Raw genomic sequence first — 17,751 nt, 5'->3', positions numbered from 1 at the left:
GAATAGCTATATTTGACGCAAAACATTCTTATTGTTTACAAAGGACTCATAAGTGACGCTTGAATTAGAAAATTAAAAAAATATACCAAATAAAGTACAAAGAAGATCATAGATGATTGGAATTTTGATTAACTGAGCAAATACATAATATCAATGATATATATTACTGTGGTAAACAAATATTATAGTCGATGTGAGATTTGAAGTTATGATAGATTCAATTAACAAATCATTGTATGTGAATTATTACAAAGGTTTTACTTAAAATAATTTAGACGACGATGCCATTAATAACGAAATACGTGCTTATGTTGACCGCGATGTAGTCTGATATTTTGTTTTTCATTTACCATCCAAACAGATCTATGTTTAGTCCAAATAAAGTTTAAGGTGCAAAATCAATGTACATTCAACGGAGATCAGGGATGCAATCATAACCATAAGAGCTCATTAGAAACCCTGTATGTTCGATTGAACTTGTTGTGGAATGTTTCGTCATTGTTTTTTTTATATTGCGTTACCATTTTGTTTTCGATTTGTTAGTTCTAAAGTCTAATTGGTATTGTAAGCCTCTTTTATATACTATTATCAAAATCAGGGCTAACTTTAGTTTAAAATGAAACAAATATCATTGAATATTAGTATGCACGAAAAAGAGAAAACATTTATATTTTTTTAAAACAAACATAATTTATAACAACATGGATTAAAATCGAAAAATATAATATTTACGTTCTATATAATACAGAATAAAAACCAAATACTTTAAAAGAAAGTAACAGTACGTTTTTTTTGTCACAAGTTGTTGTAGTTTAAATCTGATTTGAAATTGTTCATTTTCAATTTTCATTGTCATGCACTTGATATGCATCTGAAAATAGGGAAGCATTGTGTTATGCTGGAAACTACCGGACATAATGTGGGCAACATGTCTTTTTTAAACGAAGTACAAGGAAATCATTTATCAATACATTTTGGTTGATTCATTGTGTTATTTTTCCAAGTACCGACATTGTTATATCGAATATATCTAAATAAATTGTCGTTTTATGTCTGCTTATTAAATACATCGTGATGAAAAATTAATCATATGGGTTTTATGTAGTGTGGTAACCTCTGGATTTGAAACAGATATGTGAAAATAGTTTTACATAAAAAAATAACTATAAACACACAGAAAACAGAAATAGGAAGAATCATTCAGGTATGTATAAAATGGGTCATAAGAATACTTATTCTATATAACGTATTACAAATATTCGAACGGTAACAAACAATTATTGAAAAAGTAAGCAAATACTTGATAAAAAGTAAAACCACAAAAATTCAAAATGTAAAGTCCGTAATCAAATGTCAAAATCGAATTGATAACAATTGTCATATTCCTGACTTGGTTTATGCATTTTCTTATATAAAAACAGATGGTTAAACCTAGTCGCTTGTGTTCATCATTAGTAAGCAAACATAATATGATAAGGTAGATTTGAAGTTATATCCAATCCAACCAGATATGCTCTTCATAAGACTATTTAGGTTTACCTAAATTATATTAAATCGACGGGCACAAGAAATCGAGTCGAAATTTCATATTTTTCTTAGTATTTAGTTGTTCATCTCGATGTATGACATGTATTGTTTATCATTAAAAGATGTGATATGACTGCCATTGAAACAATTCGCCATCAAAAACAAAATGATTCTTCAACAGGTACACAGCCAATTTTTCATAGGTACTATGTTTGTACTTAAAATCTGAAGTACTGAAAATTTATTTTGATATTAACTACTATTTCATTACTTTAAAATTATTCTACTATTTACGTACCTGTTATATACAGAACTTTATTTGTACTTGAAATTTCGGTACAGAAATAATACCAAAAGCGATCACAATATGCCATGCTTGAAAATCATAATTTTCAGAGATTTGAAATAGACATACTATCAAAATGCTGAAAATGTAACTTTGTAACCAAAAATATGTAGTACTTAAATTTTCAAGTACAACTCAAGTACTGTAAAATACCGGTACCTAAATATTACAATAATTTTAGAGTAACAAAATAGAACTGAATATAAGAAGTAGATTTCCAGTACTAATGATTTTTGGTACTGACAAAGTACCTATGCAAAAGTAGCTGTGTATAAAAATTAAAATCACAAAAATACTGAACTTAGAGGAAAATCTAATCGGAGGTCCATTATCACATGGCAAAATCATATTACAAAACACATAAAAACGAATGGACAAGAACTGTATTATTCCTGACTTGGTACAGGCATTTTCAAATGTAGAAAATGGTGGATTAGGACTGGTTTTATAGCGCTTACCATCTTACCGACTGTTTAACTACTACCAAAGAATCTGATTTGATTACATATATACAACTATAGACAGAAAACTGTGTAAATTCTGGATACAACAGGTCATCCTTGATCAGCTTTGAGTAGAACAGTTTTCAACAATAGTTTTTCTTATGTACACTTTGGTAAACACAGATATTTCAAAAACATATATATACATATGTGTTTTACGCTAGTAATATTTTGGTCCTTAAGAGCTTGCTGTTCGATGTGAGTCACGATTATGAGTTAAAGGCTGTACTTTGACAATTATATATTTTTATAATTACTAATTTTTGAGACTTTGTAACTTGAATGAAGAGTTGTCGCAATGGTTGGCACTTTAATATACCTCATTTCTCAGTTGTATTTTACATATTTTGGATAAAAATCATAAAAAGTCATACATTCATCCAAGGTATATAAAATAAAACAAAATGAAACATTTTTATAACGTTTTCATTTTATCATTTTTAGAATGGCATACAATTTCACAAACGGAACTCATACAAGTTTGAGGGAAATAGAATACCAACAATTTATGGATAAAGATATCCCAGCTACACTATTCCTTATATTTCTGTCAGTTATAGGTACAATTGGAAATATACACACGATATTAGTGTATATGTTATCACCGATTATGGCAAAACATTCCGTTCGAGTATTTATCATTTGGCTTGCTGTTAACGATCTGACAGCATGTGTAGTTTGTATGCCGTTCGAAATTTTCGATATTCGATATGATTACACATTTTCATCTGACGGTGCTTGCAAATTCTTCAAATTCCTAAATCACGTTGTTACAGGAGCTTCCTGCATATTATTGACTTCAATTGCCATTGAGAGATATAGAATATTTATCAAAAATTTGCCGGTGCTTATAACAAATATACAAAAGTCAAATGTCATATCTTCTGTTCTTGTTGGATTGTCCATGATATTATCAATCCCAGTTCTAATATATTATGGTCTAAACAAAAAAGAAACAAACTATGTTGGTCTAATAGGCAAAGAATGTAGATTTTTGTTAAAGTATGAAAAGTTGAAATATCTAGGTAGCTATTACAGTATAGTATTATGCATTGGTTTGGTTTGCGTTGTAATGTGCATAGTTTCATATGGAAGAATACTGCATGCAATTTGTACTCGAAAAGAATGGAGAAAATCAATAAGGAAGAAACCAGTTTCGTCTGTCATTTCTACTTCAGATATAAGATCAGAGACCACTCGAGTAACATCAACTTTTCACAATGAAGCGTTAGAGTTAAATAAACTGCAAACTGGATCATGTGACAAGACAAACAAAAAGCGTACTCGTTCATCACACAATCTTGGAAATGCGATTCGACTAACCATAAGTCTCATGATAGCAACCGGTGTGTCCTACATAGGAAATATGTTGTATGTTTTCACGAAAATGGTCCAAATTTTGAATCATACGATGTACCAAAACCATATCCTACCAATATCCGATATCATAGGGCGCGGATATTTTGTTAACAACGCATCTAATCCTATCGTGTTTTGTCTTTTGGATAGAACTTTTCGACAGGAATGTATGAAATTGTATGGTAAAATATTTTGTAAGAAAGCTGTGTCAATTGAATAAAACTGACCGAATCTCTCATTAATGCTAATTGAAAAGGCTTGTGGAATTATATGCATACAACTACTGTTTTGCAGGATCGCGAAAAAGATACACTACATAACCAGATAGACATTTGTTTCCATGAACTTGAATATATGCCAATTTTATCATAATTACAGTATTTATATCGTGCAGTTATAGATAAAGTTAAACTCGAGGAAGTAGTACAACCAGCATGTGTTTGCTCAATTCGAGATATGAAGTTTAGTTCGTATCTGATACGGCTTACAATCACAACTGTTGTATAAGATATTCTGATCTTTGATGAACTGTTTCAAACCAGAATGTTTAAAATATAAGACCACATTTCATTGTTACATTTCTAATTACAAGGAAGGTGATTTGAAACAATACTAATTTGCATGTGTATGTTAAATGTATATGAAAAATATCAAACTCTAAGTTTATTAAAAAAGATATGCGTATGATCTCTTGATTTTGACATTTTATAAGGGATGTTCCGTTTTGAATTTCCTTTGAAGTTCAGTATTAATTTTATTTTACTGTTTGGTAACTTAGTTTTGTGTATTCAGGATGGTTGTGTTCATAACTAATTGTCCATCTGAATTGTCCGTCAAATGTGTTTTGTTAACTCTATAGAATAAAAATACATTGTTGAAGGCCGTACGTTGACCTAGTGTTAATGTCTGTGTCATTTTGGTCCTTTGTGGACAGTTGTCTCATTGACAATCATACCACATCTTCTTTTTTAGTATTTTAATATATGTTTTTTAATATTGTCTCGAAATGTAAATTATATTTGCACAAGGCTTTGAAACAGGTAGAAAAAAGTAAAATCAACAAAAATACTGAACTCCGAGGAAAATTCAAAAAGGAAAATCCAAAATCAAAAGGCAAAATCAAAAGTCCAAACACATCAAACGAATGGATAACAACTGTCATATTTCTGACTTGGTACAGGCATTTTCTAATGAGGAAAATGGTGGATTGAACCTGGTTTTATAGCTAGCTAAACCTCTCACTTGTATGACAGTCGCATCAAGCGAAGCTTTACAGATCATTTTAGCTTGTTTTGAGCATAGTACAAATACAATGTATGTTTCGAGACTAAGTATGCTTTATATAATCTAAGTCCTTTAACTGTTTCAAATAAGATATTTATTGTAAATAAGTACTGATTTTTAATTTTGAGCGAACGACGTAAAAATTCCTTGAATCTGTCCTGTTAAATGACGCCATGAAAACTTAAAAACCAGGATTATAATTTAGAACGCCAGACGCGCGTTTCGTCTACATGAAACTCATCAGTGACGCTCATATCAAAATATTATTAAGCCAAACAAGTACAAAGTTGAAGAACATTGAGGATCCCATAAACAATACGATTTATGTGAGCGACTGTATGTTGAAAAGGATTATACGGTCAATGTAATGTGACTGAGAAAATAACACAGCTGCATCATATCTAATCATAATCAGGAAGTTTGAACCGGTTCACATTTTGTCATGTCGTTGACTTCTTGTTTTTGGCTTACTTAACAGTAAGTGATTTTCCCATTGTTGAAGACCGTACACGGACCCCTAGTTGCTTACATCCAAGTGATTAGATATCTTGTAGATTGTTGTATCATTGGCAAGCATGTGGCATCTTCTTATTTTAAACCTGCCAAGAAACACTGTTCAATGTTGCGGGTTGTACTTTTGGATACAGATAGGTGAATTCATCTAAGATACCAGGATTAAAAATTTGGTCGCCAGAAACACGTTTTGTCATCAAAATTACTCACCAGGAGCGCTCTTACCAAAAACGTATAAGAATTGTCCAGCAACATAAAATACTTCATATTGCACAGTATATAAACTTTATGTGAAGTATAAGATCGCTGAAAATTAAATCTTTGAATAATGCCGTTAATATTGTAGTAGTCTCTCCACTTGAAATAACAATGACCATTGATACAAATAAATAAACATAGATACCAGTACTAAATTTAGTATATACAACAGACGCGCGTTTCGTCTACAAAATACTCATCAGTGACGCTCGAATCCAAAAAAGTCAAAAATGCCAAATAAAGTACGAAATTGAAGAGCATTGAAGACCAACATTCCTAAAAGTTTTGCCAAATACAGCTATTAAAGGTAATCTATGCCTGATGTAGACAAGCCATAGTTTTTCAAAAAAATAAAATATTTGTAAACAGTAAATTTATAAATATGACCAGTGAACACAGGAAATATGATAAATTTCTAGCGTCAAATTATATCTTTAAAATAAATCTCACCCGTGTCATCATGGTTTATCTATAAATGACCTATGTCTGATTGAAAGATTGCACTGTGCGACGACTTAAATCATACTTATTTTTCCTTGATATTGATCAATATTTTCAACATATAATCATTGACGACTATAACATGTATGTGAAAAGACAAATGTTATATCCGAATGTATCAACCGTCACAATGAACTAAGCTCCATACTTCGATAGAAATCAAATGTTTTAAATTGAATTCAAATGTGTCTGTAAGTGTAGACTTATATAAAAGTAATTATTAGAAAAAAAAGTTCATTTCAAAGTAATGAATACATATTTTTCAATCTTTCAGACCTACTTTTTATGTTAAAGCAATCACCCAACTTTTTGAAATAGGAGAACATGAACTTACAGTGACAACAAAGTTAATACACATATATTGCAAACAAGTTGCTTTTCTTTATTCTCATGCTCAAAAACAATGTCAGTAACAGTGCTTGTTTTCAAAATTTATACTATACAAGTTTTATCTTTTTAAATTTATACAGAGGTTTTTGATAGATGCATGAAAGAAGCTACAATTTCCATGCAATGCAATGTATATAAAAGCGTTTTTTTATACTAGCATACCAAGCAATGCCATGCTGTATAAAACATTGAGTGTTTATCTGTCATGTTTTATTATTATTGCCTGTTTAAAAATGTATGATATCTAAATAACTACAAAAGCATTTTAAACCAAAATATGCGAAATGGCGTACTGAGTAGTTAATAATTGCAAGACATAAAAAAGGTTACGTTTTGCATTCAATGTCAATGATCATTACACATGTTTCAATTCATAATTAAGCGAGTTCGCTTCACAATTTCAAAATAACAAACCTTCCATACCATTAGTATATATTGACAGCTGATTAATAAAGGAACAAAAATAGCAACAAAAAAGAAGTATAGGTTATAGTGCTTGTTTTCAAGATATTAGCCATTGAAATTTTGGCGGAAAATGTTCTCTCTTGATTTTCATAGCCTTATCATTAACAACAAGTTAAGTTCCTCAAACTATTAAAATCAACAAAGATTTTATAAGACTTTTACAGATGGCTTAAAATTATAAACGATAAAATTTAATATAAGAAAAATGGGGGTCAACGGGCAATTTTTGTAATGTACAATCTATTATTTATATGCTTATATCGCCCAAAAATTATGTATGGCTGTAGTATGATCAAATGCCAAACCGCATATTAATTTGAAACATATTCATTCTTTGTGTTATGCTTCACGTTGCACTTTGTAAATACAGCTGTTTCATAAAAAAACTTCTCTTTCGGGGATAATTAAAATATTATATTAAATAAATTGAAAAACAAACATAACCAATTTGATATAAACTATAAAACAAAACAAATATTTTCATAATGTACTTTCTAGCAAATATGTTTCTGCAATTTACCTGCAGATAATTGTCTCGTTTTTATTTTTAGGGATTAAACCACCAGTTATTTTCCCCTATTAATGTTTGGAAATTTTGCATTTTTCAAATTATGGTGCGAAATTTATCTTGGATTTAAATGAAGAAATACTTGGAAAGAGTAAAGTTTTATTTTCAAGTACCATACACTAAATTTTATTAAACATTTCATTGCATATCACTGGAAGTTAATCAACCAAATGTTCAATATTTTTGTCATGTGTACAAGCTTAAGTAACCATCTAAATATTCTTTAGAAACACAAAACAGAGGCTAAACTCTATTGATCTTACAGCTTGTTTTTTTTGGTATGCCTTTTGCGAATTTTGTTATGCGATACAGCTACACATTTTCATCAGTTGGTGCTTGCAAATTCTTTAAATTTCTGAATCACATTAGTACAGGGGCTTCAACTTTTTTATTGACTGAAATTGCTATTGAAAGATATAAGATGGTTGTTTAAAAAAACCCAGCTCCAATACTTATTACAATTCATAAAGGTCGAATGCTATATCTGCTGTTTTGCTAGTATTGGTCTTTGTATAATCAATTCCAGCCGTAGTATTTTATGGTCTGAATGAAAATAAAACGAAGATTTTAGGCCTTTCCGGCAAGGAATGCAGACTTTTTTTTAGAATATCAAAATATACGTAATGCAGGAGTTTATTACAGTATATTAGTAATGTTAGGTTAAGCATGATCTGTCCGTGTGCATAGTTTCATAGGGAAAAATACTGCATGAAATTTGTACTCGGAAAGATTTGAGGGAATCTTTAAGAACGAAACCAGGCTCGTCATCTCATATACCGTCGGAAATGAATTCTAGAACCACCCAAGTTATATCTACTGTTCCAAATAGGGAGGGGAAAAAAAGTACACAGAGAACTTTCTTACAGTGAAAAGAAAAAGTCTAATAGTTCAACACACAATGTTGGGAATGCGATTCGATTAACAAAAGCCTGATGATAGCAACGGTCATTTCCTGTAAATGATATATGTTATATGTTTTTACATTAATGGTCATGATGCTAAATCCTAAGATGTATCAACATTTTGTCCGACCAGTATCCAACATTCTAGTGCGCGGAAATTTTGTCAACAATGCAGCCAATCCTATCGTATTCTGTTTTTTGGATAGCAGTTTTCGACAGGAATGCTTAAAATTGTATGGAAAAATATTTTCAAAGAAAAATATTTCGCCGGAATAACACTGATTTAACTTTCTTTCAAACACAACTTAATAAAACGTGTATAAATACTTTTTTTAATGAGAGAATGGCGAAAAGGGTATAATATCTTCAAAATTGCGTTTGTGCGTCTCTCGTTGCTTGAACTTTGATGTATGCCAATTGGTATTGCATGATAAATATTCACATCTTACAGCTACGAATAAAACAAAATGTGAGGAAGAAAGCACAATCAAACAATACAAGCTGACTAAATAGAAATTGACTGAAGATTAGCTCAATAAACATGCCTTTTAAAGGTTGACAATCAAATAATAATTACTTGTAAGTTGTTCGAGGGAGTCTGCTGTTTGGGTACCAGTGTCAAATCAGAATGCATGGAATATGTAGCACCCCTACTGACCGATTTGTTTTTGTACTCAAACAGAATTCATTCAGAACCTTCTAAAAGACATAAAGAAAAAGCTACTTGCAAAATTCTTTAATTACTATCCGATATATTGATGATGTTCTATCATTGAATAACCCTTATTTCAGCCAATACTTACATCTCATATATCTCAGTGAACTTGCAATTAAGAATACTACTAATACTATAAGGAATGCTTCATGGGTAACTATATCAAATCAGAATGCATGAAATATGTAGTATTATTGTAACATATATAAGTAAAGGGAAAGCGTTTTGAGTTTTTAGATTGATCGTCCTTCGCATAGACAAGTTATATGCATTGCAAAATCACAGAGATCCATATTCAAAATCTCAAGATTTAATTTTACAATGTTTGCAGGAGCCTGATAATTCAATCTTAAAGATCGTTGCTTTATGCATTTATGTATTGCAAAAACGGAGGGTGTGAATGCGGTGTACATAGTGTACAGTACTAAATATATTTAGTTTTTGCTGTTATCATTTTAATTTATGATTTCGTCAGTTTTCTAAATTTTTGCGACCAAATATGTGGACAAAACGTTATCCTACAATTCCTTGTTTTATTTCAACTCAATCTTAGCATTGCGCTGTACTCTACTTGGGAAGACAAAGCAAAGTTACCAGGCTTATAATTGTGTACGCCAAATTCGAGGTTTGTCTACATAATAGTTAAATGTGAAGCTCGAATTTAACAGTTGGATGCAAAATCAAAAGAATTGCAATAAAATAACGGACAATTCCGATGCCGAGACTATGCAGGCATTAATTTTTATGTAGATTAGAGCATGCAAGCAAATTAAGGTAATTTGAAACTTTACTTTGATAAACTTGAAAAATATACTGTATATGTGTTAAGAGGTCACGCTCACAATAAGCATTTAAGGTAGTAAGTATCTATTCAGAAAATTGAGACGACATTCATATTATCTTGAGTTCCAGATACACCCTGCAATAAATAAAAATTACTACTTTTGAAATGGCAAATACATAGAATCGAAATATATAAATCCAAATGTTGTTTATTCGGCTTGTGTTTCATCATTACAAAAACATTAAGATTTTGCGTTTTTCGTTTTAAAGTAAAAAAAAACTAAGAAAACCAACCATTGTGATTTTTTTATGTTTGTTTGTTATCACGCAAAGCAAAATACGAATGGACACAAATGTGCACGGACTTTTGACGGACAGTTGTTAACTCAGTTTGTAGAAATGTTGTTTGTTACCGTTTGAGTTGACGCTTGATTACCTGGATTACAAATCTAAAATAAAAAATTCTATTCATATACAAAAACAAACAAACCAGACATTTTAATAGAGAACTCAAGGTTTTTTTTTGCGAATATGAGCCTGATATTTTCTTAAGATAAGGCATATTTCGATCTGTTGTTTAACGATTTTTATGCCATGTACTTTGAATTGCAGAAGCATTTGCTTTCTTTAAAAATTTCACAAACGAAGTTGTCAAAACACCATTTTAACAGAGGACAGGAACAAGGAAAACATGTTAACAATATGTTTCGGTCAATGACTCGATTATCTTGTGTTATCAAATACTTACTGAGTTATCTAAAAAATAAATCTAAAAAAATTATCATTATGATTGGGTTTTAGAATATAACGTGATCCCACATTAACCACCTTGATAGCGATAAGGTACCGTGATTGCGTCTAAGCACAAGGAGAGGGGGACTTATATTTGATAAAAAACTTTTAAACAGGTACTTGCTGATAGTGCATCAAACATTTGTTTTGTCAAAAGAAAACTAATAATTTACTCAACGATATCTGGTATCTTATCATGAAATTTCATTTCATAATAAAACAGTTTTTCTGAAATTTCTCCAAGTACAGAAATATAAAGATATACATTGATCAGTCAATTATTCATGCATTACGTCTTTTAATACCATCAATTGGATCTATGCTGAATAGAGAAATGTTTAACAGGGCTAAAAACAAAATCGACCTGCATAAGCCTCTTAATAACAACCACTGGTTCCTACATTGGATATTTGGAGTTTGTTTTCACCATAGTTCTAGGTTGAACTATCTTTGTATGGATTTGAATAGAAAACATTTTTTTCTGATATAATTAATCGAACAACAACATAAACTGTAACATGTGTAATAAGGAGGCTTATACCTATACAGTTTGATTGCTACTCTGTGCATTACATGTTCTGAATCTACAGCATATTTTGAATATTTCTTTTTAAATTCAATTTACCCTGCACTTCAAAATAAAGTTCATTGCGTTGAAAATGCGGAAATATTACAATCTTTTAAATCACCGGACAAAAGTGAAAAAGGAAAAAGCATCAGGGAAAACAATTAACACTATGCAACAATATCAATTTCAATTGGATACATCATTGTAAAGGCGTGTATTATCTTGATTAATAAAGCAGTTATATAGTTCACTATTCACTTGAAAATCAGAAAAAAGGTAAAGTTTCTGTCATATGTAGCAGTATATACAACTGTAAGCATACAGAAAAAGAGACTTATAAAGATCAATTGAGGTATGTTTGTAATGCTAAATTATATTTTGTTGTCCCTTAATATAAATTACAAATGATCGAATAGTAGCAAATTTGATCGAATAACTGAGCCTATAAATAATAATACATCTTTATCTTCAACTAAAGTAAAAAAAACACATTATATTTGTTGAGATAATACATTTAAATTATCTTTCTTTTCGCAGCTTATGACAACATTTTTTCTCAAAATGATCGAGACGAGGTGTGCCAGTTAATGTTGCTTGGCAGGAATATTAGTTTTACACACATGTATACCTTTCCGGGTCTAATGTTTTGTTTATCATTTACCACAAAATTAAGGTTTGTTTCTCCTGATAGAAAGTACAGGATACTTAATCAATTGTACTTACAATAAGGTGTACCATAGTAAACTTTATGGAACACAGGCGTTTACGATGAGTGTTGATAAAAATCGTGTTGCGCAATCTCTATTTTTCTGTATAGTGTTTAATGAACTTATCGTCTTTTTGTCGTTTTTTAAATTTTTTGCTATGGCGTTGTCAGTTTGTTTTCGACTTTTGAGTTTGAAATGTCACCTTGGTGTCCGCTTTTTTATATATCAAAGCCATAAATACTTTAAGTTTAAAAAACTTGATAATTTCTCATCTAATAAAACGTAAAACTATACAGGAAAAAGACACACCAGTCTTATAATTTCAATTTGCAGATACAACTCTGCAAAGAATTACACAACTCGTTGATTTCAAATTGAGTTTCTGTCTTCATGTTTTGGTTTTTCAAAACAAAACACGAATGGTCGCAAATGTAGTCGGACTTCGGACAAACACCCTTTACACATTTTGTAGAAATGTTGAATGTGACCATATTTAGTTGATGTATCATAACATGGATTCAAATAATATAAAACCGAGATATTCTGATAAAAAGTTAATATATTGAATATTTTGTAAGGTATAATTTTTTTCCTATATCATTTTCAGAATGACATCAAATTTTGCAAACGGAACTTCTATTAGATTGAGTGAAATTGAATACCAAGTATTTCTAGACAGAGGGATTCCTGCTACAATATTCCTGCTTTTCTTGACAGTCGTTGGAACAATTGGCAATATTATGGTGGCCGGTTAAGGCCATTTCGCGTTTTCGCGTTTTCGCGTTTTCGCCCATCATATTATATAGGGCGAAAACGCGAAAACGCGAAATCGCGAAGTCGAAAACGCGAAAACGCGAAGTCGAAAACGCGAAAACGCGAAGTCGAAAACGCGAAAACGCGAAGTCGAAAACGCGAAAACGCGAAATATTTGTTCTTTCCGATTTCGCGTTTTCGACTTCGCGTTTTCGCGTTTTCGACTTCGCGTTTTCGCGTTTTCGCGTTTTCGACTTCGCGATTTCGCGTTTTCGCCTTTTCGCGTTTTCGCGTTTTCGCGTTTTCGCGTTTTCGCGATTTCGCGTTTTCGCGTTTTCGCGATTTCGCGATTTCGCGATTTCGCCTTTTCGCGTTTTCGCGATTTCGCGTTTTCGCGATTTCGCGTTTTCGCCTTTTCGCCTTTTTGTCTCGGTACCATAAAACAAAATCTTAGATATCAATTCGTGGATTATAATCCAAACCCGAAAGTTGAATTATCGATTTTATATATATCTATGGGGGTTGTTGTTGTTTGTTCATGCAGGTCATATGGTCTTATTAAGGAAGGCAGTAAAGATCGTAAATTATTTTGTAAATTAGGCCGTTAGCTCGTTTGAACTGTTTCATTTTTTTGTCGGGGCATTCAATGTTCAAAGCCACACAGTGTCCTTTGATCACTTTCTATTTTAAACATATTTTATTTGATCAAGTTCAAATTGGATAAGACACAAGTCAAACAGATTTATGAAGTCTTCTCCATTTAACATTTTTAGCAATATAATACAAAATGTATGTATGAGCATTCATGTATAGAATGGTATATCTATAAGTATATATTGATTTATGTCAAAAGACAGAGAAGAGCAGATAGAAAAAAAGAAAAAAAAGAAAAAAATATATAAAAATAAATAAATGAATAATTAGAAAACTAAAACACAAAAAATAAAAATACAAATTAAACAAACGAGAAAAAAGGATAGACTGTCACGTAAATGAAGATGTGTGTGCGATCATGGTTTGCTATCTAGAAAATTAGAAATCTTTCCGAACTTTTAATATACTGGAAGACATTTTTTAAATTAGTTTGGTTTTTATCTAGAGAAAGAAGACAACTACCCGAGGTTGGCAGTTCTTAGTTAATTTTACAGCCAGCGCAGACTTTCAAATATATCATTTTGTATTTCTGAATATAATATAAATTTAAAAAAGAAATGATAGAAATCTTCACGATTAACACCACACAGGCAAAAAGGGTCAGGGATGATATTGACCCTATATAGATCATAGTTTAAGGATGATGCAAAAACATCGAAGTTGGGTTAGAATAATATTAAGTTTTCGAATTTCTAACTCAAATTTCTTCGGTAGAAATATGTTACTCTGAGGATAAAGTTTTTTTAGTTCAGTTTTAAAATTATTTATTGATTCCGCATCACGAGTTGAATCATCAAGATTATTCCAAAGACGTATGGTTGATGGAATAAATGAATCATTAGTCTGCAGAATGGTATAATGATGTTCATCACTTTCTGCTACATGAGTTAATTAACTCCAGTGGATATTTGTATCAGTTTATTGCAGACGGGGTCTCTTTGCAGATCTTGTACAGCTCAAACTGATCTAGATAAAAACCAAACTAATTTAAAAAATGTCTTCCAGTATATTAAAAGTTCGGAAAGATTTCTAATTTTCTAGATAGCAAACCATGATCGCACACACATCTTCATTTACGTGACAGTCTATCCTTTTTTCTCGTTTGTTTAATTTGTATTTTTATTTTTTGTGTTTTAGTTTTCTAATTATTCATTTATTTATTTTTATATATTTTTTTCTTTTTTTTCTTTTTTTCTATCTGCTCTTCTCTGTCTTTTGACATAAATCAATATATACTTATAGATATACCATTCTATACATGAATGCTCATACATACATTTTGTATTATATTGCTAAAAATGTTAAATGGAGAAGACTTCATAAATCTGTTTGACTTGTGTCTTATCCAATTTGAACTTGATCAAATAAAATATGTTTAAAATAGAAAGTGATCAAAGGACACTGTGTGGCTTTGAACATTGAATGCCCCGACAAAAAAAATGAAACAGTTCAAACGAGCTAACGGCCTAATTTACAAAATAATTTACGATTTTTACTGCCTTCCTTAATAAGACCATATGACCTGCATGAACAAACAACAACAACCCCCATAGATATATATAAAATCGATAATTCAACTTTCGGGTTTGGATTATAATCCACGAATTGATATCTAAGATTTTGTTTTATGGTACCGAGACAAAAAGGCGAAAAGTCGAAAACGCGAAATCGCGAAAACGCGAAAAGGCGAAATCGCGAAATCGCGAAAACGCGAAAACGCGAAATCGCGAAAACGCGAAAACGCGAAATCGCGAAAACGCGAAAAGGCGAAAACGCGAAATCGCGAAGTCGAAAACGCGAAAACGCGAAAACGCGAAGTCGAAAACGCGAAAACGCGAAGTCGAAAACGCGAAATCGGAAAGAAAAAATATTTCGCGTTTTCGCGTTTTCGACTTCGCGTTTTCGCGTTTTCGACTTCGCGTTTTCGCGTTTTCGACTTCGCGTTTTCGCGTTTTCGACTTCGCGATTTCGCGTTTTCGCGTTTTCGCCCTATATAATATGATGGGCGAAAACGCGAAAACGCGAAAACGCGAAATGGCCTTAACCGGCCACCATACAATATACACATACTTTTGGTGTATATTTTATCACCGGTCATGGCCAAATATTCCGTTCGAGTATTTATCATTTGGCTTGCCTCTATCGATTTAACAGCATGTTTGTTTGGTATGCCTTTTGAGATGATTGATATTAGATACGACTACACATTTTCATCTGTTGGTGCTTGTAAATTCTTTAGATTTCTAAATCACATTTTAACAGTGGCCTCCTGCTGTTTATTGACGACAATTGCTATAGAAAGACATAAGATAATTGTCAAAAACTTGCCTGTACTATTTGCTAATTCAAAAAGGTCAAATGTCATATCTGCAAGTCTGGTAGGATTAGGCACGATATTTGCAATTCCTGCAGTTATATTTCAAGGTCTAAATGAAAAAGAAACAGATAAGTTTGGCCTAACGGGTAAGGATTGCAGCTTGTTATCGGAATATCAAAATGTTCATTCTGCAGGAGTTTATTACAGTATAATAGTTGTAATAGGTTCAGTTAACACTGTCATGTGTATCGTTTTATATGGAAGAATACTGCGTAAAATTTGTACCAGAAAAGAATGGAGGAAATCATTAGGAAAAAATAAAACAGTTCCGTCTTTGAATATAACTTTGGAAATAAGTTCGGGAACCACCCAGATAACCTGTCAAAATGGGGAGGAAAAAATAGATGAATTACACACTAGAATGGCTAACAGTGAAAAGAAAAAGGTTACTCGTTCAACACACAATCTTGAGAATGCGATTCGACTAACAATAAGCCTCATGATAGCAACCGCTATTTCCTACATAGGATATATGGTGCATAATTTTACTTTCATGGTAATTATGCTCAATCCAAAAATGTATCAAAATATTGGCCGACCAGCATCCAACATTCTAGTGCGCGGATATTTTGTCAACAATGCAGCCAATCCTATCGTATTTTGTCTTTTGGATAGCACTTTTAGACAGGAATGCTTAAAATTGTATGGAAACTAATTTTTTAAGAAACATATCTCGCCAGCATAAAACTGATTCAACTTTCCTTCAAACACAATTAAAAAAGTGTTTATATACATTTTGTTATAAGAGAATCTAGAAAAGGGTACGCTTTTTTTCTAACATGGCATATGTGTGCTTCTCATTGCTTGTATTGTTTTTTTTACCGATAGTTTGTATTGCATATTAAAGGGGTACTAGCTACGAGATTTATGAAAAAAAAAGTATATGTTTTTTTGGCTAAATCAGTAATGAAATACAAATAGTGAAATAATAATTCCTGTTTAGTAGACAATAAGGTTCAATTTTGTCAAAATAAGCAGAAAAAGATTATTGCTTGCAAGTGAATAGTTCGACCTCATAGAATCCGTATTCATGTGAACTTTGATTTAACCCATTAGCTTGAGATGGATAATACGTGAATTGAATGTGTAAAGTTATTTAAAGGAAGAGAATGTCAACATTGAAAGTGAAACAAAACTTAATAATTTGATTGACTAGTTCGATCCACAAATACACATTCTAATACAGAAAAAAATCGATGATAAACATTTATTTTTTATCTGTACTATGAAATAAAATAGACCTATAATAATTCAACAGAGCGTGTTTGCTTATTCTATTTATATCTATATTTATGTTTACATCGTTTATATGGTCATCGGATGACTATAGAGGTCAACTCGATAAATAATCAGATGGCATCTAGACCAAAATACACACAAAACGATTTTCATGGCTATGCCTTGTTTTAACAATGTTTGATGACTAAGTTTGACAACTTAAGGTTACTGCATGCCTTTAAAGGTTGGCAATCACATATGTTGTTCAAATAGTCTGCTGTTGTTTTTTTTATTTGGTCGGGTTGTTGTCTCTTTGACACATTCCCCATTTCCATTCTCAATTTTATGCTGTATTCAATTGGTAACTGTATCAAATTATATATATCTAGATGGTTTTGAGTTAATACTGACATGTATATCCCGTGTTTGAAAAGTTCACATTATATGTGTTTGTTGAAATGTTAAAGTGACAAGTGAATTCGAAGTGCTTCCTGGGATCGTTTTCTAACATATTTTTGTTTCGGGCTGCATGATCTCAGGAGACAAGAATTGTGTTTGACCTGTTAAG

The 17,751-nt window shown here is 31.4% G+C and overlaps 1 protein-coding gene across 1 annotated transcript; it reads left to right on the top strand.

Moving 5' to 3' along the window:
- The first annotated feature begins 15,684 nt into the window (after positions 1–15,684).
- LOC134691535 (cholecystokinin receptor type A-like) lies at positions 15,685–16,620 on the top strand. The gene has a single exon (XM_063552102.1). It carries the CDS (start codon positions 15,685–15,687, stop codon positions 16,618–16,620), a length of 936 nt encoding a protein of 311 aa, XP_063408172.1.
- Positions 16,621–17,751: the final 1,131 nt, after the last annotated feature.

The sequence above is a fragment of the Mytilus trossulus genome, chromosome 11 (assembly GCF_036588685.1).
Source record: "Mytilus trossulus isolate FHL-02 chromosome 11, PNRI_Mtr1.1.1.hap1, whole genome shotgun sequence".
NCBI classification, from domain to species: Eukaryota; Metazoa; Mollusca; class Bivalvia; order Mytilida; family Mytilidae; genus Mytilus; species Mytilus trossulus.
This window is presented reverse-complemented; position numbering and strand designations above follow the sequence as displayed.

What these genes read in the sequence shown, in the direction of transcription:
- LOC134691535 (XM_063552102.1), top strand. Translation starts at nt 15,685, where the DNA reads ATGGCCAAATATTCCGTTCGAGTATTTATCATTTGGCTTGCCTCTATC.